The sequence below is a fragment of the Paramormyrops kingsleyae genome, chromosome 23 (genome assembly GCF_048594095.1).
Source record: "Paramormyrops kingsleyae isolate MSU_618 chromosome 23, PKINGS_0.4, whole genome shotgun sequence".
Taxonomy (NCBI): domain Eukaryota; kingdom Metazoa; phylum Chordata; class Actinopteri; order Osteoglossiformes; family Mormyridae; genus Paramormyrops; species Paramormyrops kingsleyae.
In genome coordinates this window covers 4,690,648-4,716,497 of record NC_132819.1, presented here as the reverse complement: position 1 = coordinate 4,716,497, position 25,850 = coordinate 4,690,648, and the positions used below count along the sequence as shown (strand labels likewise).

The 25,850-nt window shown below is 49.9% G+C and overlaps 1 protein-coding gene and 1 long non-coding RNA gene across 8 annotated transcripts in view; one reads left to right on the top strand and one right to left on the bottom strand.

Annotated features, from left to right (window-relative positions):
• LOC111853516 (myocyte-specific enhancer factor 2D homolog) overlaps window positions 1–25,084 on the top strand; it is a 46,504-nt gene extending 21,420 nt beyond the window's left edge. For 2 of the 6 annotated variants that reach the window (XM_072705388.1, XM_072705389.1), the window contains exons 3-12: window positions 1,369–1,572; window positions 6,353–6,490; window positions 11,047–11,257; window positions 11,566–11,622; window positions 14,343–14,521; window positions 15,103–15,132; window positions 17,371–17,497; window positions 18,425–18,587; window positions 19,439–19,489; window positions 19,922–25,084. In XM_072705388.1, coding sequence (XP_072561489.1) covers window positions 1,369–1,572; window positions 6,353–6,490; window positions 11,047–11,257; window positions 11,566–11,622; window positions 14,343–14,521; window positions 15,103–15,132; window positions 17,371–17,497; window positions 18,425–18,587; window positions 19,439–19,489; window positions 19,922–20,291 — 1,530 coding nt within the window. In that variant the 3' untranslated portion in view covers window positions 20,292–25,084. The remainder of the gene's footprint in view (window positions 1–1,368; window positions 1,573–6,352; window positions 6,491–11,046; window positions 11,258–11,565; window positions 11,623–14,342; window positions 14,522–15,102; window positions 15,133–17,370; window positions 17,498–18,424; window positions 18,588–19,438; window positions 19,490–19,921) is intronic. The other 4 variants (XM_072705390.1, XM_072705391.1, XM_072705393.1 and 1 more) reach the window with 4 other exon arrangements.
• Window positions 6,301–22,876, bottom strand: LOC140581846 (uncharacterized). 2 transcript variants are annotated; one of them, XR_011984863.1, is made up of 4 exons: window positions 22,737–22,876; window positions 18,101–18,262; window positions 17,415–17,486; window positions 6,301–6,441 (listed from the first exon to the last, which is right to left on the bottom strand). It is a non-coding gene; the product is annotated as an uncharacterized lncRNA (long non-coding RNA). The 2 variants fall into 2 exon arrangements; XR_011984862.1 differs by lacking the exon at window positions 6,301–6,441 and having other exon boundaries at window positions 17,349–17,486.
• Window positions 25,085–25,850: the final 766 nt, after the last annotated feature.

The window sequence follows — 25,850 nt, the reverse complement described above, 5'->3', positions numbered from 1 at the left end:
CTGCCTGTGACTGCATCTACATGCCCCCAAACTGGGCTGTTACCCATCAGCAAGTGGCAAAGTTTTTACTGCAGCGGCGGGTGTATCTCGCCTGACTGACCTCAGTGGCACGGAGCCGTCCTCCCAGGAAAAGCCGCATGCCAGAGACGGTCGGATGTGGCTTCGGCAGAAAACAAAAAAAGAGAGAGAGAAACTGAAGCTCAGCCACAGAAAGCAGCCAGAATGGGATGTGAAAATGCAGTTCCACAAAGTTCTAGATGAGATTATGGGACCCTTAAACTAAAACCTGGGTCCCGCCACTCCCACAGAGAACCATCGTTCTCCATCCCCTGTAATTGTGCCGTAATGTGGGGATCACTGTTAGCCAGTGAACCTTCACAGCCCCAAGTGCTCTAGCTTTAGCCAGAAGCTACTAGTCGGCCATATAAACCATTCAGGGACTGGCCTTCAGAGAGGCAGGCTGCACTGGGCGATACCATCAGCAAAGTGGGCAGGGGGCACTGGGCGATACCATCAGCAAAGTGGGCAGGGGGCACTGGGCGATACCATCAGCAAAGTGGGCAGGGGGCACTGGGCGATACCATCAGCAAAGTGGGCAGGGGGCACTGGATTCTACCATAAATGGACCCTTTTGCCCCAAGACCTTAGCTTACAGAGGCATTTATCAGCCAGAACAAAATAAGTATAATTATGTAATATTGGTTTAATTATAGGTACATTTGGACAATTTTTTCAGTGATATTATTGATATTTAGTGTCTTTTACCCGTAAAAGGAGAACATTTTGTATTGTGTTGTACAGAGTTCCGTTATTTCGTTTTTTTTTTTTTTTTTTTTTCCTCCTGTGTTTGTTTTTTTTCCTCAGAGGTTCTGTCACATATGTGTTTGTGTGTGTGTGTGTGTGTGTTTTGGGGGTAGCTTGCCATGAAATGTGATACAATGAAGTCCATTTTCTATAGAAGAAAAATTTCTCTAGATTTTTGACATGGAGAGAGTGAGTGGGGGGGGGGGGGGCAGAGAGGGGGCGGGGGCCGTGCTCTGGCCCACCGTGCCACGGTACACGCTCAGTCAGGCAGCACTCGGGGAGCGAGGCCGAGCCGAGGTCTGGCATGGCAGTGCCCCAGCGCCCCGCCTGCACGCAGCCTGCGTCTCCCACGCCGTGCCCTTCTGCTCCCCCCGCGCCGCCCGCGGTGCCCCGCCGAGCGTGACAGAAACCTCTCCGTGGGGCCGCCGCTCATCCGGGCCCTCGCTCTGCCTATCTCACATTCCCCCTTTTTATTGCCACCCCTGTGATCATCCCTCTTTTATCCCTCCTTCATTTTATTTGTCTTTAACAACCCCCCCCTCCCCCGTGCCCCACAACCCGCAGGTGACCTTCACCAAGCGCAAGTTCGGCCTGATGAAGAAGGCCTACGAGCTGAGCGTGCTGTGCGACTGCGAGATCGCCCTCATCATCTTCAACCACTCCAACAAGCTCTTCCAGTACGCCAGCACCGACATGGACAAGGTGCTGCTGAAGTACACAGAGTACAACGAGCCGCACGAGAGCCGCACCAACGCCGACATCATCGAGGTACGGGAGCACTGACTTCGATGCTGATCCTGGGGCGGCCTATTGAGATCCTGGACCTCAGGGGTGTAACTGTGGTCCTCTGGGGTATAGCTGTGATCCTGGACCTCAAGGTTATAACCCCACACTGATCTTTTTGTACTGGGCTGCCAGCTGTCGCCACAGGTCACTGCGTGGGGAGGCAGATCAGCGAGGGGAATTTCCAAATAGCCGTCTCGGGTCCTACATGTGGTTCGGTGGACAGGTCCTCTAGGTTGGTGCCTTGGCTGCGGCTTTTTTCCCTCATACAGGTCCGGCCTTTTTATGGTGCAGTGTCACCTTTTGGGGGTGATGCTGGAACAGAAACAGAAACGGCACCTGCGAAACCGTCACTGATGACCGAAGTGTATAACGGGCCCGTGTTCGGCTCCTTCCCTCCAAGACTGCGGACGTGGGTGCCAGAGGCTTGCTTCTCTCGCACAGTCATACTGGGGAGACCAGTATCTGAAATGGATTTAGGCTGCGTTGAAGTTTCGTGCGATTTGTACACTGATCTGCCACAGTCAAATATTCTGTAGTTTCCTGTATATATCTATGTAATACAGGCTTTACCGGAGGCTTGGGGGAGGATCAGCTTTGTGTTGCTTAGGCGGCCGTTTACACACGTAAGATCGTCACCTAATGCCGTATCGCGTAACACATCGCAGTTAAATACATGCTGGCTGATTCTCTGGTAGCATCACTTTTATGCAAATCAGACGGCCGCTCGTCTCCCCATGCGAAGGCCGCTCTGTCCCGTCATGGCGAGTCACGTGTGAGGGCTGCAGCGCTGGCGGCCCGCAGAGCGAGGGCACGGTCGTGCTCAGCGGGGCGTGTGGCGACCGCTCCCTTCAGCCGGCCGGTTCTTCCGGGTCGGCGTTATGCCCGGTATCTCCGAACACATGTGGATGCAGGCGGCAACGCAGACTTCGGCACGTATGCGCAGGCAAGCAGATGATTCAAAGTGATGCCTACACACGAGCTTACTGCTACTGTACTTCTCTTCCTCCCTCCCTTCCTCTCTCCCTCCCTCTTTCTCTCTCTCTCTCTCCCCCTTTCTCCCACACGCTCTGTGTGTGCAGGCAGCCCTGTTCCTCTTGCCAAAGCGTGTTAATCCGCTTGACTACGGATCCCGAACGGGAAACAGAGGGAGAGCGGGATGAGACGGAGGGATGTGAGGGCGGGGGGTGTAGGAGCGGGGGTGATGGGGAGATGAAAGGAGAGAACGAGTCCGTGAAATATCTCAGCTTTTTTAAGTAGCTAATAGGTATTAGGCTGCACTGTTAAAGAAGCATTATAAGGATATGAAGTGTTATTACGAGTCGCACACAGGATCGGTGCTGTGAGGAACATTTCCAGGGGGTGGAGGGATGTAAACATTTTAAGTGAATTCTGCTACCAGTTCCTGGAATAAAATGCTTTCCCACTCACCCTGCGTAAAGAAGCAGCTTCACTTGTTATGGTAGGGCCTGGACCGTTGTTGCTACAGTGAAGTGCGGCCCCCCCCCCCCCCCCGTGGGATGCTCCCCTCCGTTGCCCCGGCAATACTCCCTCGAGCTGAGCCCGCTTTGGAGTGTCAAACAGGCTCGGTGGATGTTATGGCCTGTCATATGCCCACTTTGTGATCCATCTTGGGAGGCGAGCCGCTCAGGCACGCCTCCGCAGGTCACACGGTGACCTGCGGTTGCCTGGATACGCGCTCGCCTCCCTTGGCAGGCTCGGTGACGGCTCCGCTCCACGCAATCAGACCGCTGCGCTTGCCGAGGGTTACATCAGCGGATCTCCATAATGCTTACCTGGCTCACAATTAGATCCTGTTGCCTTTGCTGTCTTCAGCAGATGTAGGTTGAGTCTGATGAAAGACCATATGGCAGAATGTGTGGACCGTGTGACTCATAGCTTCACAGGGGATTGTGGGAAGGGGGGTGGGGGGGTGGGGGGTGCAACGCAGGTGGAATGCTGCTCTGAAGTATGGACGAGGATGTGGTTACTGGGCCTGGAGGAGGAGGGTCGGAGCCACGACCGCAGGCTGCCGGTATGGGTTTCGTTTGCTGTTTATAGGTGCGCAGCAGTCCAGCGACCATCGTACCAGAAGCCGACAGTCTGCCCAGTGGTTTGGGGACAGGCTCTCTGGCTAAGCCCCAGGGGATGTCGCTAAGCCCTGGGATTGCCCCGCCCCCTGCCCCCTATCCCCCACTGTGGGACGTGACGCGGGGCGACAAGCTGGCCTTGCTCTCACAGCGCCCTGGGCTCGCCCGGGCCACATGCCAAACTGCACCGCAGCGAGCCAGAGAGGGGGACTGACTCAGGCGTGGAGGCCGCTGGCGATTGGCTCAGCCGGGCGGTGGGGGTGGATTGGGACTGGGAGACCGCTAGCGATTGGCTCAGCCGGGCAGAGGGGGCGGGCCAGGATGAAGAGGGTGCTAGAGATTGGCTCAGCTGGGCAGAGGGGGTGGGCTGGGGTGGGGAGCGGACCAGCCAGTCACAGGCTGATGGGAGCTCTGTGGGGGAATTTTGCCCCGACGACACGGCTGGTGCTGGAAAGTGTGCACCAGGGTTTGGGTGGGTGAGGGTGGTGGGGTGGGCAGAGGAGCAGGTGCACCAGCTTTACGTACCTGACCAGCAAATGGTTACACCTGTGAGGGAAGCCTTGGGGCTGCTGGACCATGAAGCTCATAGCTCCACAGATGAGGGAGCTTCCTGTAAAGGCGGTAGAGATGTGAGCTTACCTTCAGCTCTGTCTGTCCTGTCCTGTCCTGTCTGACTGACTGACAGACATATACATTACACTGTGGTGACCAAATGAAATATTTTGACGTTGTGGGGTTGAGGTTGCAATCATAAAACTAAAAATTGCAAAAGACTTGTATTTTGTTTGGTTACTTATGGTTAAGGTTAGGGCTGGGTAGGGGTTAAGGTCGTCATTTTTTTAGATTAGGGTTTTGCCCATAGAAATGAATAGACAGTCTCCACAAAAATGTAATGTCTGTCTGTCTGTCTGTCTGCATGAAGATCTTGCCGCTTCACCAGCTCGAGCAGCGGTAGCTCACATACCCACACTTGGACCACGTGGTATCAAACATCTGAGCAGTGCCAGTCATTTTGAATAGCGCTCGTTCTGGTGCAGCGGACATCCAGGCTGCTCATTTGACTGTGGTGACTCTTAACGCCGCACCAGGCCTCACGCTGCGTCACGGCCTGAAGCCGCATGGTCGCTCTCGCAGGAAGTGGGCAGCGCTTTTTTTTTTTTTGTCCCTTCCTGCTTGCGCTCTGGTCGTCTCACTAGCCACCACCGTTCAGGGTTTGGCCCAGGCCCCCCCCCCCGTCCACCTGCACCATTGATACTGTGCGGCCTGTGATCATTTTCATAGGTTCTGTGTGTATGTCAATAGGGCCTGTTGCTGGGGTGACTGCTTTTGCAATCCAGGATGATTCTGAGAGAACCTCACCTTGGTGCAGAATCGGGTCTTGGGGGGGCTGTAATAGACTCTGGCGTGCAGGTATTCCCTCACTGCCTCCTGGTGTTCAACACAAAGGGCTGCGTGTGCATTTGGGGGGGAGATCTGAGGACTGGCTAAACGAGAGACACGTGCATAATTGGACAGATGGGAGGGGGGGTGCGGTTAATGAAAAGGGAAAAGAGACGAACCATAGCACTTAGATCGGTTTCGTTTGGTTCGCAAACCTTCGCCAACACAGACACAGGACAAAAAAAACTGATGCATAGTTAGTTACCATGACAACACCATACCATACTTGAAATGGCGTTGATCTGAAGTTTGTCATCGGGCCATTTCTAAATGATGGACAGATGGTTTGTGTATGTATATGTGTGTATTTTGTTTACATACACACACAGGTATGAATGTAACGTGGCTTCTTCACAAACGTAGGTGGAGGGCAGGTGCACTGAAGCTGGTGTATAGCAAGAGGTCAGAGGGGTTGAAGTGGTGAATGTAATGAGCTGAGCAGAGCTGTCGGTACAGGGAGGTGGGGATGGAGTAACAGAACGTGGGAAACGGTGGCAGCGACCCCGGAATCGAATGCGTTAGGGAGTGAAGCTTAATGGGATGCTATTGGCTAGCTCACCTGTCCGTCATTGCTGTGCCGCAAACATTACGGTGGTGTCTGTGTAGGAAGAAGTATATCCAATGCACTACCTGGAGCGTAAGAATTAATAAGCCCTGTGCCTTGCTGGAGACAGCTGTCTGCCGCTTAAGGAAGGGCGGGCTGCTAGAAGCGTCCTTAAGTGTGGTTCCTCTGAAGGGCGCGGAGAAATGGGCCAGTTCCCGAGCCCGCTTTCACATTTAACCTATATTGCAAACTTGAGATTGAGGCTTAAGTTCTGCCACCAGCAAAAAAAGGAGAAGGAAACCTGCAGGAAATGCGTCTTTTGCTGCGCCGAACGCATTTCGGCTGCCTGTGTTTACAGAAGAGGCTATAAGTCATTGGGTGGGGAGGTAATACTGCGTTTGCTTCCCATTTTAGCTTGGTAAGCTGTTTGAAATGGAAGCTCATAAATGATGTGTGAAACCTGGACATACGGAATGTTTTAACTGGGCCTGATATAGTAAACACTGTCCGGAAGTTAGAATGGGTACATCATTCTTACGTTTATTGAATTACTTCATACGGATCTATAAAAACAACCAAAAAAATGTTATGCATGCCAGACTGAGGCCAGATGTGCCCGTCTCTGGTCGCAGTGGCCATCCAGCTGTGTGCTCAATCCATCCTCCTCTTCCTGTTTCTGTGTCACGGGCAGACGTTGCGGAAGAAAGGCTTCAACGGCTGCGACAGTCCCGAGCCGGATGGCGAGGACTCCGTCGACCAGAGTCCCCTGAACGACGACACCTACCGCAAGAACAATGAGGATTTGGACGTGCTGTTCAAGAGATACAGCGTGAGTGGCCCATTTCCGCCCCTTCTCTCCCTCCCCACTTCCCACCCCCATTCTTGCTTAAGAGATCTGGGAACTGCAGAATGAAGGTTGGCGTTGCTCTACAGTTCACAAGCACCCATTTCCTACGCCTGGCCTTCTTTCCGCATGGCACACCTCGCACGGACAACAGAAAGATCTAGCACACAGCTGCGGTGGTTGGCAGTCAAGTAATCCCAATGTGGAAGCTATCAGCCAAGATAAACTTGCATATCCCCGTTTCTGCCTGCTAGGAAGGGAGGCAACCTGGAACTTTACGAGTTCTGTTTCCCTGTTTTCATTTTATGTTTTGAGGAGACCCAGTAATTGCTGTTCGTGCCAGAGACGAGCCTCGCAAACTCCGCTCCCTAGTTGCTTTTTTTTTTGTCATTTGTTGTCACATAGGAGCCCCCTTCAGACCTGTTAGCTTCTACCTGGTAGCGTGACTCAATATCTGCGCTGCCAGCCGTGAAATGACTAATGATGAAGCGGTAGGATTTCACGAGGTCAAAAAGTTATCTTTCTTAAATTGTTACTTACACTTCACGAGCTTAGGATGATATCATTTTAAGTTACTGTGTTATTAGGGGAAAAGTTGCACGGTGCGTTTTTTCTGAAATGTCCTCTAACAAAGGCGATGACGACGTTCATGTAGATGGCCGCAATATCGCCCTATCTGCTACACTACGTGACTGATAAGAGATTGATTGAGATGCTTCTGCAGGCTTCTAGGACAGAAAGTGAATGGAAGTAGGGCATCCGTTTAATTTGTTTCGATACCCTTGCATGTGGGCAATTCACCAGAGTGAAGCTGAGCGCTGAAAAATGGGTTAGTGCTGCTCCAGACTTGGGCTTGCCTTAGGTCCAGACTGCCAGGGGGGTTTGGCATCTGAGGGGTCGGTATTTAGCTCGGCAAGGAAAACGGACTGGGGTGCGTTTCCCAAAAGCTTAGTTGCTAAGTACGTTAGCAACTTGCATAGTTTTTAACCATGCAAGTGAATGAGTCCAGCTATGCAAGTGGCTAATGGGAAATGCACCCCTGGATGGGTAGCTCCAGACTTTCGAGAGATTCCCCTCACCATTAGGATCGGTTGCAGAAGCTTAGAGATCATCTCTCAGAACCTTGTGGTTAGGTGAACTCCATAAAGACTCCTACACCCAAGAAGGAAGCGGTGTCATCGCTTGAGCCTAAAGTGGCTTGTGCTTCCTTTTTCAAACCGTGCTCCTAACCTCCGTGTGCTTGGCTGGTGTGTGGTGCTGTAGTCCTTGTCTGTGATCTTGGCCACCCACTCGTATCCTGACAGGAAGTGACACGCCACAGATTCATGTATTACAGCCCTGCTGAGGCCTTTAGGGGCCCTTCTGCTGATGGCAGGTTGTATCTGCATGGGTTGGTTTGTCGTTAACTTCTGCAGAGGAATTTTTTAAAACCAGGTCTATCTCAGTTTTACAGCAAGAAAACAACTTGCCAGGAAGTGAAAGAGCTGGAAAGTGCGGTTGCGGCCGCTGAGTTGAGGCCAGACATGGCGATTTTGTTGAAGCAGACCCTTAATAAGTGGCCTAGAGGGTATTGAGAATCTGTGACAAAGGGAGAGCGGAGGCTGAGATCCTTCAGATTGAGACCAAAGCTCCACTTCATCAGTGTTGCTCATGTCGTCTAGGCATAAGGGAAAGCTTAGCCAATTAAGACGAGTGATTAACCACAAATGGGGGTGTCTGGGAATAACAATGCTAAGGGGGTCTCTCTGCCATTGGGTTCAGTTAATATGCACATAGTTTAATTTTACCTTTATCATTTTCTTTAATGGCTTTTGTTGGGATAAATAGCAGTAGTGATGGTTTGTCATTAGACCTTGCGTCTCAGGTTTGGGGGGCTGTAATAGACTCCGGCAGGCAGGTGTCAGCCTTTGTAAGGCCTTGTGAGATTGTGAGATGGTTAGTCCATTTAGCATGCAGATATGTGTCAAACTTGCATTTAATGAGAAAAAAAATCCTTAATTCTAAATTAATTCAGCAAAACCAAAAGATTTGCATGGTTAGATTTGTGGAGACCAAAGCCTGCAACCAAAATTGTCTATTGAAAATTGTCTATGACGCATGTCATTCGTAGAATAGAGATACAATATCAATCACAGTTGGGAAATTCCCCTTTTGTTTTGCCCTATACAGGTGGGAGTGAGCTTGGGGGGGGTCACAGTAAAACAGGTGGCCATCTTGTGCCCAGGGAGCTGGGGGTTAAGGGCCTTACTCAAAGAGCCACAGACGTGACTATTCTGCTGAGGCTGGGCTGGAACCGAAAACCTTCCGGTCACAAGCACAGGAGCTTAGTCCACTGAGTCCAGGGTGAACCTGTTGCATCTCGTTTTAAGTTTGTTTTGGCAGAACAACTCTATGTACATCTTTGCTGACAGGGCACAGAAAAATGCCGAACCTCTGGATGGGTCAGGAAAGCTTCTTAGGGTGTCACGCTCTGGTCTGATTCCCAGGTCCATCTGGAGTCATCATGATAGTTTAAGACTCTCTTGGGGGTTTACATGGAAGGTCCAGTGCAGAAGTGAGTCAACAACATTTCATTAGCACACATATTTATGTGTCTGCAGGGAATTCAATCAATTTTTATCTCTTAGGTTCCTTCTGTTTTTTGTTTTTGTTCATTCTGTTTTTTTTTCTGTTAGATTCTTAAATTATTAATTAGCTTATGTGTTTGCCTTCTGCATTTGTGTACTGGTTGAGGAAAAAGCTGTATGGACAAATTGCTGTGTGCTAGCATTTGTAATAAACAAACAAACAAACAAAATTGGTAGATAAATTTCACTTTAAAATGAGTAATCTCCAAATTGTGTACACCTCTCCCTTCTCAAGCTTACTGCTGCTTTGATATTCAAATGTGCAAACAGAGAATTGCTTGTGGAATAAGTTTCAAATTTATGCATCACCTAAAGTAGATGCAGGAGTGCTGCTGAAGCTCTTAGCATAAACAGTAGCCCAGCTTGGAAGCACTGTAAATCTTAGACAGCCTCCGCAAAGGTTTTTCCTGTAACACCATCAAATCTACTTTAGTTGGAAAAATGTGTATTAACTAGGATTCCATTTTCTCATCGCCTAAAGCCGGGTGACGCGTCCCATTGAAAGAACCTTCCAGAATATTCCATTGGCCGCGCAGACTTCCGTATGAAGGATGTGCGACTGGGCAGTTTGCCTCCAGCAGCCTGGTCCAGCGCTCCACTAAAGGCGTCCTTCAGCGAGGCAATCAGAGGAAATCTGTGAGGGGTACAGGCAGCTACGAAACCAGTCCCCCTCAAACTGGGTCCTGTTCCGGACATGCGAGCCCCAGTCTGTCCCACATTCTAAATATAGGGTCCTTGGAGGAGTGAGGGGGGGGGACGGTTTGCCATAATAAGGGAGCATTTGGTGCAGCGTGTTCGGTACAGAGCCCTGCACCACAGGGGACAGGCGCGTAACCAAAGTACAGCATCAGTGACTCAGGCACTGCAAGCAAGCACAGCCCTGTTCAGGCTGGCTTCACTCGGCAAACATCCACTTCCTCGCCTTCATTTCAATAGTCACAATTAATACATTTCATCTCTGATTTCTCCCCAAGTGTGAAATTCCAAAGCGGGTCTCATTTATCCAGCGCTAGGTTCCCCGCTGTTTGCCCTGCAGCTTGCATCGCTTATAACCTATTTTTTTCTCCCCAGAAATTCTAATTCTGACACCCAAATAAAACCCCACAACAAATTTTTTTTTTTAAGCCGGAACCACAGTGTAGTAATATTATTCAACGACTTCTTAGAAAACTCATTTTGCAAGTGTCAAGCTGATATAAGAGTATGGTTGTGTGCGCGCCACGTAATGGCAGTGTGACAGTTACACATTAGGGATGGAGCCATTTGCTGCGTAAAGATGAGTGGTTTCCTGTTATTTCTGGAGACTGGCTGTTTCTGGATTGCCTACGTTGCTGGGAGCATCTCCAGAGATCTATACTTAGAAAAATTCTGTAAACGGCCGAACATATGCCAGGCAAACTGACTAAGAAAGCATATAGCGAATCCTCTTCCTTTTTTGGTTGTGAGGAATGTGGCCATAATAACCAACATAAAAATTAATTATTTATACCTATATGCCTCTATTATTTTTCATTCTTGCCTGTGACTTGCTTAGATTACTGTGAATTCAGTAGCTCTGTGATAATTTTGATTCACTGTAGTGCAAGCACCATAGTATAACTGTACAGTGTGTAGCCATTAACTGGGGAAACATTATCCATTTATACTAGGATTTTATATACACATTTGTTGTTTTATTCAGAACAGATTGAAATGATTTTGTAGCTTACATTTTCCTTCTCACTTTGCGTTTTCCAAATATTTCACCTGAAACGACTGAATATGATACGATGCACAGTTAAAATATTGAATTCTTATGTTCAAAGTCGCACGTGATCAGAGAATTTCGAGTAAATACTGAACTGGATGGCCAGTGATTGAATACCTATCATCCAGCTTGTATCTGCTCCCCTTTCCCGTTCTTCTCTGTTCTAGTCCTCGGCGGCCCCTCCTGCATTCTCCATGCCTGTCACTGTCCCAGTGTCCAATCAGAGCACCCTACAGTTCAGCAACCCTGGTGCGACCTTGGTAACCACCTCCTTCGTGACTTCATCGCTCTCGGATCCCCGCCTACTGTCGCCACAGCAACCAGCTCTCCAGAGGAATACAGTGTCTCCAGGGTTACCACAGAGACCAGCCAGTGCAGGTGAGAAAGCTCACCAAATGGGAAGCATCCATTTTTGTGGGCAAAGATTGTTTACAATCGGTTGACAAGTAAATGCAGTGAAATAATATGACCCAAAATATTAAGCAGTGCAGAGAAGACAATTATGGGTATTAGTAAATAAAATGGTCCATAAAAATGAACTGGAATAGTCTGATAGCCCTGTTGTGTGATTTGCTAAGTGGCCCTCACTCTCTGTCAGTGACCGTGTCAGTGACAGTGACCATGCCGGCTGCACTAAGCAGAATGTGATAATGTTGGAATGTGAACCTCCTGTTTCCTCCACACAGGCGCACTTCTAGGAGGGGACCTGAGTAACTCGAATGGGGCCTGCCCTAGCCCAGTAGGTGAGTGACGGGGGGGTGATTTGCCATAATAAGGGAGCATTTAGGGTGGGGAGCACAATGACTTTTCCCCTCATGGTCCTCATCGTCACCTGAATAGCTGGACATCGCCGTAGGCGAACTGGCTCTCATCTTAGTCGGGCTTTATTGTCACGCCAGTCGTATTGAGTACGCAGCATACGGTGGAGCAGAATAATATATTCCCCTGCTTCAGTGTTAGTGCAGAGATAGACAGGACAAATGCAAAAAAAAAAAAAAAGTGTGACATCATAAACGCACAATGTTAAATGTAAACAATGCTGGAATGTTTAGAACAGGCAATGGAGGGAGCAGCATAAATAGTAAGAATAAGTGAATAACGATTTGATTAAATTCCTCTGCCCCATTGTATCCAATTTAATTTCTAGAAGATTCTACAGTTCGGAGTGATTCTCCTCAAATATTGATGCAAATAAGGATGTGGCATTAAGATCTGAGTAGAACTGCTCACCCACCCCCATTCTGCCTTTTGAGTGGAACGTTGAAGATAGGTTAGATAAAAGAGATGCACGGAGCCTGAGCCACAGACGGGTGAATGCCAGACCGCATAAGCCACGGGCTCCGGTGTTAGCCGCAAACCTGGGTCAGTGTTAGTGACTCACAGGACCTCCGCTGCCTCCGGGCGGGGAGCAGGGGCCCTCGCGTGAAGGATCTCGCCGGGCGTGATTCTCAAAATATGTGGCGGAGCAGCCCCACCCATTTCTGTGCCGCGGAATGTTTCCTTTAGGGAGACCAAAACAAAAGACGTCTTTAGCCATTAGCCGTCTTAGGCGAGGACCTCGGATGTGTACACAAACAGACGGTGGCGGCCCATCCACACCCCCGTGCCTCGTTCAGTCCTCTCGCATTGCAACGTTCTCCCAGATATCCAGGACGGTGGCGTCCCGCGTTGCTTCCTGGTCTGTTACCATGTGACCCTCAGCTGCCAAGCTCAAACAGGTGTGTCTGTGTCCAACCAGTGAGAGAGAGACATGAATGGTCTGTACTGACAACACCACTCCCCCCCCCCCCCCCCGCCCCTGCTGCCCTCAGCTGTTCCCCCAGATCTCAGCGGGGAGCAACCGGGTGGGTGGGAGGGTGCGCACACTGTCACCGGCCCCTCCTCAGAGGTGTCACCGACAGCCAGCGCAAGTGTCATATTTCGGGCTCCCGTGTTGAGTTTTGTTCACGAGGAACAATGTGTGACTCTCGCCATAAAGTCGATGACACTGTGCCACATGAGCTGTGTTCCTTCTGTTATTTTTGTTCTGCAGCCACATCTGGTTGGTTGCCCACACTAAAGCAGACTACAGGCTTCTCAGCACTGCCTCTGCAGAACACTCGCAATTCCCAAGTTCTTTTTAACGCAAACAAGGATCTGATGCCAAAGTAAAGTGCAGTAAATTACCATATAGGGTTCAAAGCAGAGGAAGATTGTGGTGGAGCTTTGCATTGTCGACGCGATCGTTCTCGTTTTTTTTTTTGATTCGCTTACAGCACAGCAACCGGACTCCAGAATAATCTCCCCTTCCTCCCACCAGAGACTCCTCCTACCCCCCCAGCCCCCCTCCCCTCCCTGCTGAGCTCTCAGCTGTTGCACTGGCCCAAACTCTGGGAATGTCATTGCTGACGTCACTCCCAGCATTCCTGGCATTCCCACGCCCTGGCCAACAGGAAATGGGAGACGAGGGTGGAGGGATCAGACCGTGGACTCGGACGCACTGGGACCCAGGCCCTTGGGGGCAGATGGAAACCAGCGCTGGGGGGCTGGCAGTCTTCCCTCCCCCTTTCTGTTCATGGGCCTGGATGTGGGTTATGGGTGAAGACTCACGCTGGGGCTCTTGTGAAATCTGTAGCCACTGTTCCATTTTCCCCAAGAAGAAGGCTGCACAGCTCACAGCGCAGGGCTGTTTGCAGTGTCAGTTTAAAGATGCAGAAGAAACGGAACAGGCACACCGTGTCAAAAGCCATTTGTGATTGACGCAGCAAGCCGTGTCCCTCCCTGCAGGAGCATGCTGAACTCCTGCACCCTGTTCCCCGACCTGAACTTTAAGACAAAGCGTCTGTTCTGCTGCAGAGTCCCTTCTGCTTGTCTATCTCGCGGTGACAGCTGAGCATTTCAGGTGTGGCTGTCAATCAGACTGCTACCCTCTGCAGTCGCACGGTGTAATGCTGTTTACGCTGAGTACTTTTCTGTCGTGTTTCCCTCTTGTTCAGCCATTCTCCATACGTGCAAACCCCCCCCCCGCACCCGCACCCGCAGGACATCTGAGTCAAGATGGAGTTTTAGTGGAACTAAGACTAGTTTTCTGGCTGCAGTATGCTTCACAGTACTGCCTGCACCGACACACAGAGAGTGTACAGTGTCTCTCTGGCTCCCCTACTGGTGGTCGAAGTCACATGTCTCGGGTTAATTCTTAGGGAAGGTTTTGGTGAGATTAGGGAGTTTTTCCAACTTTGAATCCCCTTCTAATAATACTCTATATGTGCTCTAGTGTTGTATTCCTGTGGGCATGCAGCACATAATGTAGAGAGAAACACATCGGAGACGAACAAAGGTTGTTGGTTCCATTCAGTGGGCAGTTCTAATTATGTGCTCAGCTCCTCTGGGTAATAATGCGCTGAGTTTTAATAGAGGCAGATTATATGAATTTACCTGCCTCTGTAATTTATAAATTGTTTTTTTTTTTCCTCTCCTCACACAGCAAACGGGTACATCAGCGCCAGGGCTTCTCCAGGCCTCCTGTCTGTCTCCAACGGCAACAGCCTGGGGAAAGTAGTTCCGGCCAAGTCTCCGCCCCCATCGAGCCCTCAGATGGTGAACAGCCGTAAACCGGACCTCCGGGTCATCACGTCCCAGAGTGGCAAGAGTCTGATGCAGCTGGTGAGCAGAATCGCTTCGTTTAGATGGACCCGGCCTGAATGGGCACCAGTTATCATTTAAAGTGGCTCTTGGGCGCTTCCATTGGACAAGATTTGCCTCCATGTTTTCCCTCAAAGCTACGTTTTGAGTGCTATTTAAAAGGGAAAAACATTCTTTTAACAAAGACATTTATTGATGTCTTGGTTCAGATCCTGTTTTTTTAACAAATAATTTTCATTCAATGATTATTTTTTTGACAGTTTTTTTTTTTTTCTGTTAAATTACCGTAACTGTATAATATTATTTTGTAAAGTGACACTACCAGCCTTGATTAATTAATGTGCCAGATTAGTATCTTTAAACCCATGTTGCCCTTTGCTATTTGGGCCTTCATCCGCAATGGCAATGATAATTATGACACATTAAATGCGTAATTTAAGGCTCAGTAAGCAGCTCAGCAGTGATTATTGGCTAAAATGTTGTTTTATGGCTCCTTTGCTGAGACTGTGAATGATTTGAGGTGTAAACCCCCCTCCCCTCCCAACCCCTTTTTCTATTCTGTTGCCCTCCGCCACCCCCCCCCCCCCCCCCCCATCCCGCAGACTGACGAGGAGCTGGACCTGGTGAGTGAGGTGAATAGCTTTTGGTCACTATGAGGTCACCAGCATCCGCACACAGTTTCCACGGTCACCGGTGTTGTGCACTCGCCCTGACGCTGACCCAAACGCAGTTCAGCCGTCAGTGTGTCGGGTGTTTAGCGCAGTCCCACGCCCATGTGTGCTTGTGTGTTCGCGCGCATGTTTGCAATGCATGCATGGATATACCCTGATAGCCTTGCGGGGTCCTGCCCATGTGATGCTCTCCTGCCCAAGGCACGGATGCCAAGCGAAGTAGAAAGAGGTTAAAGGCATGGAGATGTGATGCAGAATTAACCAGAGAACAGTTATTTAAACTTGCATTTAAACGAAGGGCCTAAAAACACAGGAATGACAGGCAGATACTTTGGAAGGGGGCGGCAGCCGTTTAACAGAGCATGTGAACGCGCAGTGAGCTGGTAACAAAGCATGTGAACGCGCAGTGAGCTGGTAACAAAGCATGTGAACGCGCAGTGAGCTGGTAACAAAGCATGTGAACGCGCAGTGAGCTGGTAACAAAGCATGTGAACGCGCAGTGAGCTGGTAACAAAGCATGTGAACGCGCAGTGAGCTGGTAACAAAACATGTGAACGCGCAGTGAGCTGGTAACAAAGCATGTGAACGCGCAGTGAGCTGGTAACAAAGCATGTGAACGCGCAGTGAGCTGGTAACAAAGCATGTGAACGCGCAGTGCTCTGCGGTAGACTTTAAGACTCACCTCCCTCTGCCTCAGCTGGTGAGGATGTTTTGGACAAATGAAATAATAAGTCTAATAATTTCAGTTCTGTGCTAAAATGTACATGCATGCTGCCTATTTTTGGCCGAAAAGATGATTAATGTTGTAACATCTGCATTTAGAAATTTGCATGATCGCTCACTGAACCAGAAGCCGCTCTGAGTGAAACGGCCATTTCAGTCCTCAGCGCCCAGTAGCTGGGGCATGAGGCGAGTGTGACGGAAGGGGTGGGGGCGATATAGCAAAGCCCACTACCACGTGGGGAGGGGCCGTTGGTCTGCGGGAGTCCGGCCCCTTTCCAGCGCTGTTAGCGAATCACCCTGCAGGGATTATTAGCTCCCCCCCCCACCGCTCCCATCATCGCATCTGCACAGGCTTCGTTCCGCTCTCCCCGCCTTCACGTGCTGGTGATGTTGCCGTGGTGACGATGCCCGGCAGGGTTGTCATGTCGTCTACAACGCGGCTGGGTCACATCCCATAAGTCTGTGGGCTTGCCGCACTGAATAAGAACCGGCTCCAACGAATGATACCAAATTATGGCTGGTAATATTCAGGAAGCCTTATGGTCACACATATAAATAAATATGCAAGGACGTGAATGAAAGTTGAAATTATTTTTAAAAACCTTACATCAGGTACTTCTTCGCATTGAATCTGGCCGCCAGAGTGTCACATTTTACTGTGGGCTTGACAGGGATGGCAGAAAATGCTGCCTGTTTCCTGACAATGAAGGATGCTTGTACTGCGCTCTGCACTGGGGATGTGAGACCTTGGCTGCGTCACATCGCCAGGCGCCGTGTTCCCCTCCCTGTGCACCAGCTGGGTCAGCACCTCGGCACGCGCTGAAGACATAAGTAATAAACGGTGAAATATGTCGTACTTAAGTGCTGTAACTCATGCCGGCAGCCTAACTCGAGAGTCCCAGGAGTGCCCCTTCATGTGGCCTGTGCTCTGGCCTTGCTGCCGGAGCTCATAGCGACGGAGCGGCTCCTCTGAGGGCCCTGTCTCGTCCCGACTGGCCTCTCGCATAACCGTGGCCTTTCTGCTTCACCGCTGCGCCGAAAAGCATCCCTGCGCCTGTCACCCGGAGCCCCAGTTGCCACAGTGTTGACGAGACCGAGATCCGTTTCCCGAGCATGTCGCTGGTGCACGTCGGGTCCAATCCGATAGTGCCGTCTGATCTTGCATCGTTACCCTCAAGAGCAGACGAGGAAACGAGTATCGGATTGGTTCACTTGTCTGTACTGAGAGATGGAGTTTAGGCCTGACCTTGATGTGGTGAATCTGTCACACAGAGGTTCCCTGGGTCATACATTCAAAGCTTGTTATTTGCATTATCATTTGTTGGTAACCAAATGAAAGTGCCTTAAACTTTTCATTCATGTACAGTGTGTTGTCACCCCGCCACATGACAAAAGTACCTTTTCCCAAATCACCGCACCCCTCTCCCGTTCACCAGTAGGACTGGTGCCTTGACTGTTCTTTTCCCGTCTTCCCAGAATGCCCAGAGGCTGGGAGTCCCTCAGATGGCCCAGACACTTACCACGCCAGTGGTCTCCGTGGCGACGCCGAGCCTCTTGTCGCAGGGGCTGCCCTTCTCCGCCATGCCGACGGCCTACAACACAGGTGAGATGATGTTAAGGTCACTGCCCTGTTTTAAATGACGGCCTTAACTTTGCTTATTAATGCACTAAGTATCCTTATTGTAGGGAAAATCTGTGGGATTAACGGTGGACTTGAACAGGGGCAGTAGATTTTGTTGACTAGGCCCCGTCATTAGGTATTTGGGCCTTATAAAGTCCCCTGAATCTGCCAGGGTAGCCATGTCCCTCCGACCCCCCTGGCTGTAAAACACACAATTCAGTTATTTGGGTTTTTGTAGGAATGAAGTCCTGCTTCATGAAGCACTGGGGCTCTCCTCTTGCAGTGCTGCTTCATGAAGCACTGGGGCTCTCCTCTTGCAGTGCTGCTTCATGAAGCACTGGGGCTCTCCTCTCGCCACAGTGTCTTAAGTCTGACTCACTCTGAGATACATATGTTTCATTAATGCTAGCTTTGTCACAGTGTGTGATTGCCACACACACGTTTTAAATGTATGTGCATAAATCTTTTATGCTCTGTTTTAGGTTCAGGGTAAGTATCTATCCCAGGGTTATAAAGGGGTCTTACTGTGAGGCGTAAGCGTATCACAGGAAGTGGGGGAGGGGGGGCGCTGTCCTGTCCTCCTACCTCCAGCCTGAGACTTCACACATCCCATAATGCAGTGGAAACGTGTCGAGCACATGGGCTGCTGTGCAGGAGTGTGACCTCTTTCATCTTCTCTCCTCCCAGCTGAGCGCTGTCTCTCTCTTCCACGCCTTCCCCCCTTTCCTTCACACCATCTGGTCTTGCCTAGACACAGTACAGAAGCGACAACATGACAGAATCTGAGCACATTGCTGATGCTGAGGGGAGATGGGATTTGATCTGATTTCATATCAATCGCCTGCATAGAAAATGTGTGTCTCAGATACTGCATCTGTGGTGAAGGCATGTTGTTCTCTTCTCCTTCAGATTATCAGCTGACTAGTGCAGATCTGTCGGCACTTCAAGCTTTCACATCGCCAGGTGCCCTGGCACTTGGCAACGTGTCCACATGGCAACAGCAGCAGCAACCGCAGCAGCAGCCAGTATCTCAGCAACAGCAAGTCAACCTGGCTTCACTCAACAACTTAGTGTAAGTCAACATGGTGCCTCGTGTGGCAGTTCTCCAGTACTGCACCCATGACCACTCTGACCCAATATCACTGACCCTCTATCATCCCATCCAGTGCCATGAAACAACACGGCTGCTGTGTAGAAAGTATGGGACCACCATTCTCTCCAGACACACCATACCACTATCGATGTTCCCTAGTAGTCAAAGATGGGGCTGTTTGTCACATTTTACCTTAGTGACCTGATTGTAATCATTGTTTCTTGATGCCATCTTTTTTTGGGGGCCTTGATTCATAAGCAAGAACCTCCTACTCATGTCCTGAACCACTGACCTAAATACAAGCCCCCCCCCCCAGCATTTTAAGGGACTCTTTGGAGGCTGATTGGCTGCTAGTCACATGGCAGCCATGATAGCGTTTGCCCCTCTTGTCCGCAGCATCTGAGCCGCGATGACAGGGTGGGGAGGAGCCATCTCCTATGACCCTGGTGGGGTCAGCTTTGTGGGTCAGGCTCCCCCCAGGCCTCCCATGGCGGAATGTTCCGGTGTCTCCCTTAGTGACTGGGCGTCACTATTCTCTATTAGCAAACAGCTAATGGGAAGCGAGGGCCGAGGCGGCGCCCAGTGTGTGTCCTGCCCCTGGGGGGCCGCGTTTCCGCGTCTCTCTATTCCGGCACGGCGGCGCTCCTTAGCACACGCCTCTGGGCCGCTGGATAATGTTACATTATGTAACGCGGGTCGGCTGCCCTCACCTGCCGGCCACGAAAACCCCCCCCCCCCACCTGGTTTTTTCCCTCTCTTGTTTGCCCTCACTCTCTCTTTCTCTCCTTCATTCTCCCTGGTGTTGAAACTCCCAATTTCTCCCCCAACAGCGTGACCCCCCAGTCAGAGCTGCTTGCGGGGAGGCAGGAGTGGCTAAGCCGGTACCGTATGACAACCCCCCTTTCATCCCGCCCCCTCTTTCTTTCTGTGTGTGTGTGTGTGTGTGTGTGTGTGTGTGTGTGTGTTCACTGTGGGCCTCCGCATGAGCTTGTTATCAGTCCTTTGGACAGAAGCAGTTGCCCCTCCCCCCCTGTTGCCCCCATGCCCCCCCATCTCAGTGGCTGTATGCCCCCACTGGGCTCCATCGCCACACATCTTCACCCCCCCCGTCCCCCCCCCGGCATCCCACGCTGCCCCCGGTGGCGCCCACTCACGCTCTCAGTCACGCCTGTGTGTCCCGGGTGTCTCTGGTAACGATGCTGTGGCATCCTCGTCGTCGCTGGTAACTGTGCCACACTAACTTGGTGCATCTGGTCGCTCTTTGGCATGTGGAGTCTGAACCCCCTCTTCCCCCCTCCCTCTCCGTCCCTCAGGCCCGCGGCTCACGCCACGCTGACGGTCAACACCTCTCACTCTGGCATCTCCAACATGAGCATCAAGAGCGAGCCGGTGTCACCCAACCGCGACCGCAGCACCCCCTGCTCCGTGTCCGCCGGCACGCTGGGGGCCGGGCCCCAGTACCCAGGCGCCCTACGACTGGAGCCCACCGGCCGCTCGCCCGCTGACAGCCTGAGCAGCAATGGCAGCTCGTTCGAGGGCAGCGACCGCGACGACGGCGGAGTCGGCGCCCAGGTGCGGCAGCAGGAGTTCGGCGCCACCGGAGGCCTCCTCAGGGCTCAAGGGGACGCCGAGGAGGGGGGGGGCACCATCAAGCGCATGAGGATGGACACATGGGTCACATAAACACCAGCAGCAACGGGAATCTTTGTACGAACCCCCACCTTCCTGCCCCCTCCCCACCCACCCTGCACTACCACACATCCCCCCCCCCCCCCAGCACGTTTTAACCCGTCCAAACACATGAGGGCTGAGTTACCAAAACAGGAAGTGACTTCCTCTGAAGAAGATGGATGGGCCTGGCCAAATGAGGTAGTGTGGGGGTGGGGCTTAGCAAACTTAATGCCTGGGTTTGATTATGTTTTTAATTTTAGCCCCCCCCCCCGCACCTTTTCCCCCCTTTTTGACATACCGTTCACGCTTGGCACTCTGAATACTTCACTGGGAGACACTGATACTGAAAGGAACTTCCACACAGTTGTGCTGCACTGCACATTTCACTTGGATTTCACTTGTACAGTACAATCGCGGCTGGCGATCCCCTGCACTGGACAATTCCCTCACTGTCCTCAACCATCAGAAGTGCGGCACAGCAGCACTGCCGCTGTCTCCGAGGTGCGGGGGCGGCCTGCGCTTGACCCCGTGCTCAGCCCCAGCACAGCTTTATTCAGGTGGCTGGCGCGTTCTCAAAATCTACAAAGAAAACACATCAGGAAACTCTTCTGGAAACTCTTTCGGTGGATCCAGCCGGCGTAAATGCATGGTCCCCCCTCCCAGTCCCAGCCCGGCTCGCTGCCACGATGAGGGACACCATGGCCGACACCGCAGCTGCCCAGGGCCTCTGGATGCCCAGGTTACCTAGAATGCTGTGCTGGCCGCGCACCGCATGCCGCACTCCAGCATACCAAAGGGAGCCGCCCTCAGGACACGCCCCGGCCCATCCTGCTCCCATTCTGCATTTTACGGGATGCCGAGTTTGTTCCTCTGCCCTATGACGCATTTTCACGTTCTCATACTGCAGTTTGTCTGGTTTCATTTGTTTATTTTCTCATGGTGTGTTTCAGTGATGTTCACTTTTGTTCTGAGTGAATTCCAGCTCCATTCAGGCTCCAGGCTGCACACGGTCAGACTCTAAAAGCAGACATGGCCACCGGATGGCGCTAGACTTTCCGTAATCCATCGGAGGATGGGGGCCAATCGGGCGCAACACTGACACGACGACGCCATTATCCCGCACGTCTGCTGCAATGCATTTATTCAGCTGGTCTTTCTGCCCCTCTGGCTGCCTATATCAGGGGAATATCTGTCAGCTTAATCAAAGTATTCGTAACAGGTTTCTTTTTTTAAAGACAAACTTTGGAATGACGTTTTATAAAGGAATACAACTTGCGAACACGCGACATTTTCGACGTTCCCGTACGGCCAACCCGAGCTCGCGTACACACGGATAGGGGACTCCACCCGCCCACAGCTCGGATCGTACAGAATTTGACGTGCGAGAGACGAATGACTGAAGGGATGGTGTACATATGAATATATTCACATATATTTTGCTGGATATCCCTCAAGGCGAGCGACATGTTGATTCTCAGTGGATCTGTCTGTATATTTATGTATATGTAGATGTTGTGTATCGCAGGCTGGTGTACTGAAGAAGGCTGTAATTGCAGTAGCTTTGGGGGTCTCTCTTTGATGGTTACTCACAGCATGCACTTTAAATCCTGCACCGCTCACAGGAGAAGCACGGCTGTCAGCCGAAGGCTCCTGTGGGTCCGTCCAGCATCGGGCCCCCCCCCCCCCTCCGTTCCCCTTTCGTGTCCAGTGGTCCCACGGAGGAGGTCGTTACTGCCGCACCCCTCCCCCCTCCTCCAATGGGCAGCTGTTGCCAGGATGGGGGAGGGGCCAAAGGAGTCCCCCCCCCCCCACCCCTTGCAGCATCCCCCGGTGTCAGGACGGTAACCCGCTGGCAGTGCATCCGCAGAAGGCGAGAGAAGATGGAGATCTCCATGATGACGACGGGTTTTCTTCAGGGATACACTTCTTAGAGGAGGCGTTTCGATATGAACAAGCAATGCCTTGCTGCTTCTCAGCTCTGTCTCTCGTTCTTATGGTGGAACCCATGTGATGCTGTAACGTGCTCTGAAACCGTCCTCTCTTTGGGCGAGTCTCTCCTTACTCACTTCATGGTCTATATACACCAACCGCATACTCCAGACTGTAGACTAGCGATGTCTGTTATTAATGCATGCATTGCCTAACGCCTCACCGTGTGACCTTTGGAAAATTCTTAGATTCTCCCCCCCCCCCTTCGTTTTGATATACGCTTTGATATCGTGGGTGACGTCATTTCCGGGGAAGAATCGGTGCCGTTGGTCATACATGGTTTTTTTGTGGCATTAAGATCATGTTTCGAGGGAACCTCCCCCCCCCCATTTTCGGCAGCCTCTGACTGATGACATCATATCCCGTGGCTCATATTGGTCGCTCTCCCCTGTTCATTCTGCATTTTTAATAATAATTCGTTTCGTTGGGAAACTTGAATACCTGAGATGCTGGATAAGCCTCCCTTACCTGCTCTGTATGCTGCGTCTCCTCCGTCCGTCAGGGGGATTAAATACTGAGGACACTTCCTAGACACTTTCCCCCGTCCCCCTGTTGTTTCTTTGGACGGGGTGGGTCTTTTCCCAAAGCTGATTAAAACGAAAAGGCACTCTCCCCCAGGAATTCAGTCCCCCGTTTCACACCACACCTTTACCCCCTAAGCAATTCTTAAACAATCGACCAGTTACGGCCAGTGTTACTTTCTTGTACCACTACCCGCCTGCCACGTCAGCAGTTTGGATCTTTCCCTGATCAGCCGGCAGCCGCTTGGCGCCTCTCGCTGTCACGTGGGCTCTCGCTCGGTTAGCGCCCCCCGGCTAGTTTTGAAGATCCGGAGGGGTGGGCGGAGGCTGAGGGAGACGCCGGTTATTAGCGAGCAGGTCTTCTGACGGAAGACGGGATCGCGACCGCGTGTATGACATGTTGAGCCGTCGGCAGATACGTGATCGCACGCCTTTGGCCTCCGCCTGATCCGTAACGGCGAGGTCTTTGGGTGTCATGAACGGTAACGGCACGTGATAGCATTAGCACATCTTGCTAACAGAAGCCGAAGACACGCCTCCCAGGTGCATCCGCACGCCCGTGCCCTGAGTTGCTAACCGGCCACACATCCCAGTCTTCAGTGGAAGCGATCCACTCTCTCTGAAGGCCCCCGGTGGGACACCAGACAGACGTGAACCGGCCACATCGACCTGCCGCCACGCTTCTCGCCGCTGACACTCGCGGGTCCTGGTCATTGAAAACGTCAACATGGTTCTCTGACAGAACTATATAAGGAAACAAATTTATGGTATCGAAAGACAATCTTGGGAAAAAAGGAAAAACATGCACCCCTTTCCAGTGTATAATGATGTTTTTAAACTCTCACTCGTTTTTCTAGTGTTACTTTGTGCTGGTGCCAGTTCTATTGTCATTTATTATTATTATTATTATTGTTGTTATTATGATTATTATTATTACATTTTAACAAAGCAGTAGTAGTAAATAATAATCATAATAATATCATTGTTACTTTTTCTGTCGTTTTGTGTAGGGTAGCCATCTTGATTTTGGTTTTATTTTATATATAAATATATATATTATAAATACATATTTTGTTTCTTTTGATTTTGTTTTTATTCAAAGGGGTGTTAAAATTGCACGGTTTAATAATAAAGTGATTATAGTAATATTAGTTAAAGCAATGAATGAAAGCAACATGTTACCTAACAGAAGTTAAATTTTCAAAATGTTAAATGCTGAAATTTTCGGTTGGAAATGCATTTTTTGAAACTTGGGACAATACATTTTTTAATTTCTGGCCATGGAACACAAAGACGACGTCAGTAATATAAAGTGCATGGTATTCAAACATAATAAAGCTACATGCATTTAAAAGTAAACAAATGTATTAATAAAAATGTAAACCTCAAGAGAAAATGTAGCTGAAGAAAAAAAGTTTAAAAGAAGAAATTATAGTTAATATATTGTGTTTGGCTAGTTTGCTTTGAGTTTTGTTGTAAAGAAAATTTTAAATGTTTTTTTCTGTTGTTTTTGGAGAATGATATACAACTTGTGTATATTTTCATAAACAAAGTATGCACTGACATGTTATTAAAATTCTATACTGCTTTTACAAAAAGTGTTTGTTATTGTACCAAAGTATCCATTTGTCCCTTGATACCTTACCCTTTTGCGTATGTTTTACTGTATTTTATATATTAAATAGACAACTTGACCTAAAATGAAGGATGGATTTTTTTGTCTTTTGTCATTTGAGAAATGTTTCCTTAAATGTCGTTGATTGTTTACCTATGCAAACTGAACTGTAAAAGAATTTCTTGATCGAGGTAAATAGTAAATTGCTTTCAAAGTGTTGTCCCTGGTCATTACACCACGTGTCCACAGGAGGGAGCTCTGGGGGTTCATAAAACGAGCCCGGTTCAGCTGTTGGGCCTGACTGGCTCTTTGACACGGGTCCCACTGCAAGACCTAAGAAAACACGCTTGGCGATTAAATTGACAAGTCAGGTTTATGGTTGTGGGGTTTTTCCTCTCTGGTTGTTTGTGGGCTTTTTAGCTAACGAGTTTGAATGAGTGATTTGTTTTGATAATGATATTACCTACACATTTTGTGAAGACGTAGAGGTATGTATTCAAAATTTGTATTCCATTTTGAGTAAATATAGTTTAGAGAATTAAACTTGGGTTGAAGCAAAACTAAAAACAATGGTTAAAGTCATTTGGATTTTCACAGTATGCTTTTTGTGTGAACTTTATTCTGCCAGTTTATGAATGTGTATGGTACTGTAACATGAAATAAATTTAAACTGAATCTCACAGCTTTCTGTCCTTTGTTAAAAGCAAACTGCAGTTACGCTGAACACAGTCAGTGTATATTCAGCTGAAGCATGAGTCTGCATTCACAGCACTTATTTTGAAAGTGGCTCATTTTATCATTGAGAGTTAGGCTAGTTGCCAGCCAATTGTTTTTAATGATGCTTTAACCCAAACTATTTATAAAAAATGTACTGCTATGAGTTGGTGAACGCTCCACAGTTGATGTGAACAGTATAACAGACCGTTACCCTAATCACATCACCAGCAGTAGGTTATAATGCCCATGGTGAAATCCCTCAAAGATGCCGACAGCACAATCATCATAATACTCACCCATACAAATCACCAGGGTAAAATCTCACCCACGCAGGTAGAAAGAGGCTTTGTGAATCGTGGATCAACCCTCCAGGTAAAAGCTCCTTTGAGCGACTAACTAGTATGAACCGGTAGAATCGGTCACACATAAAAAGCACAGAAGAGATTAAAAAGTTTGTCATATGTGCGTTAATTATCAGTCACACCATACAATGAAAATCGTATCCTGCGTGTTACTCCTCACATGCATTAATGAGCCTTGGGCCCCCAGGACCCCATCGGTGGATCACCGGTTTACACCCTTGATAGGTGTTATTGTAATGAGAGTCAATGTTATTCACTGTACCGGTCAGTGGTTTTAATGTTATGGCTGATTGGTGTAAAAGTTTACACATATACACATATATGCGAAAGGCATAACATTGGGTTGAGCACTGGGTCGGGGGGTTGA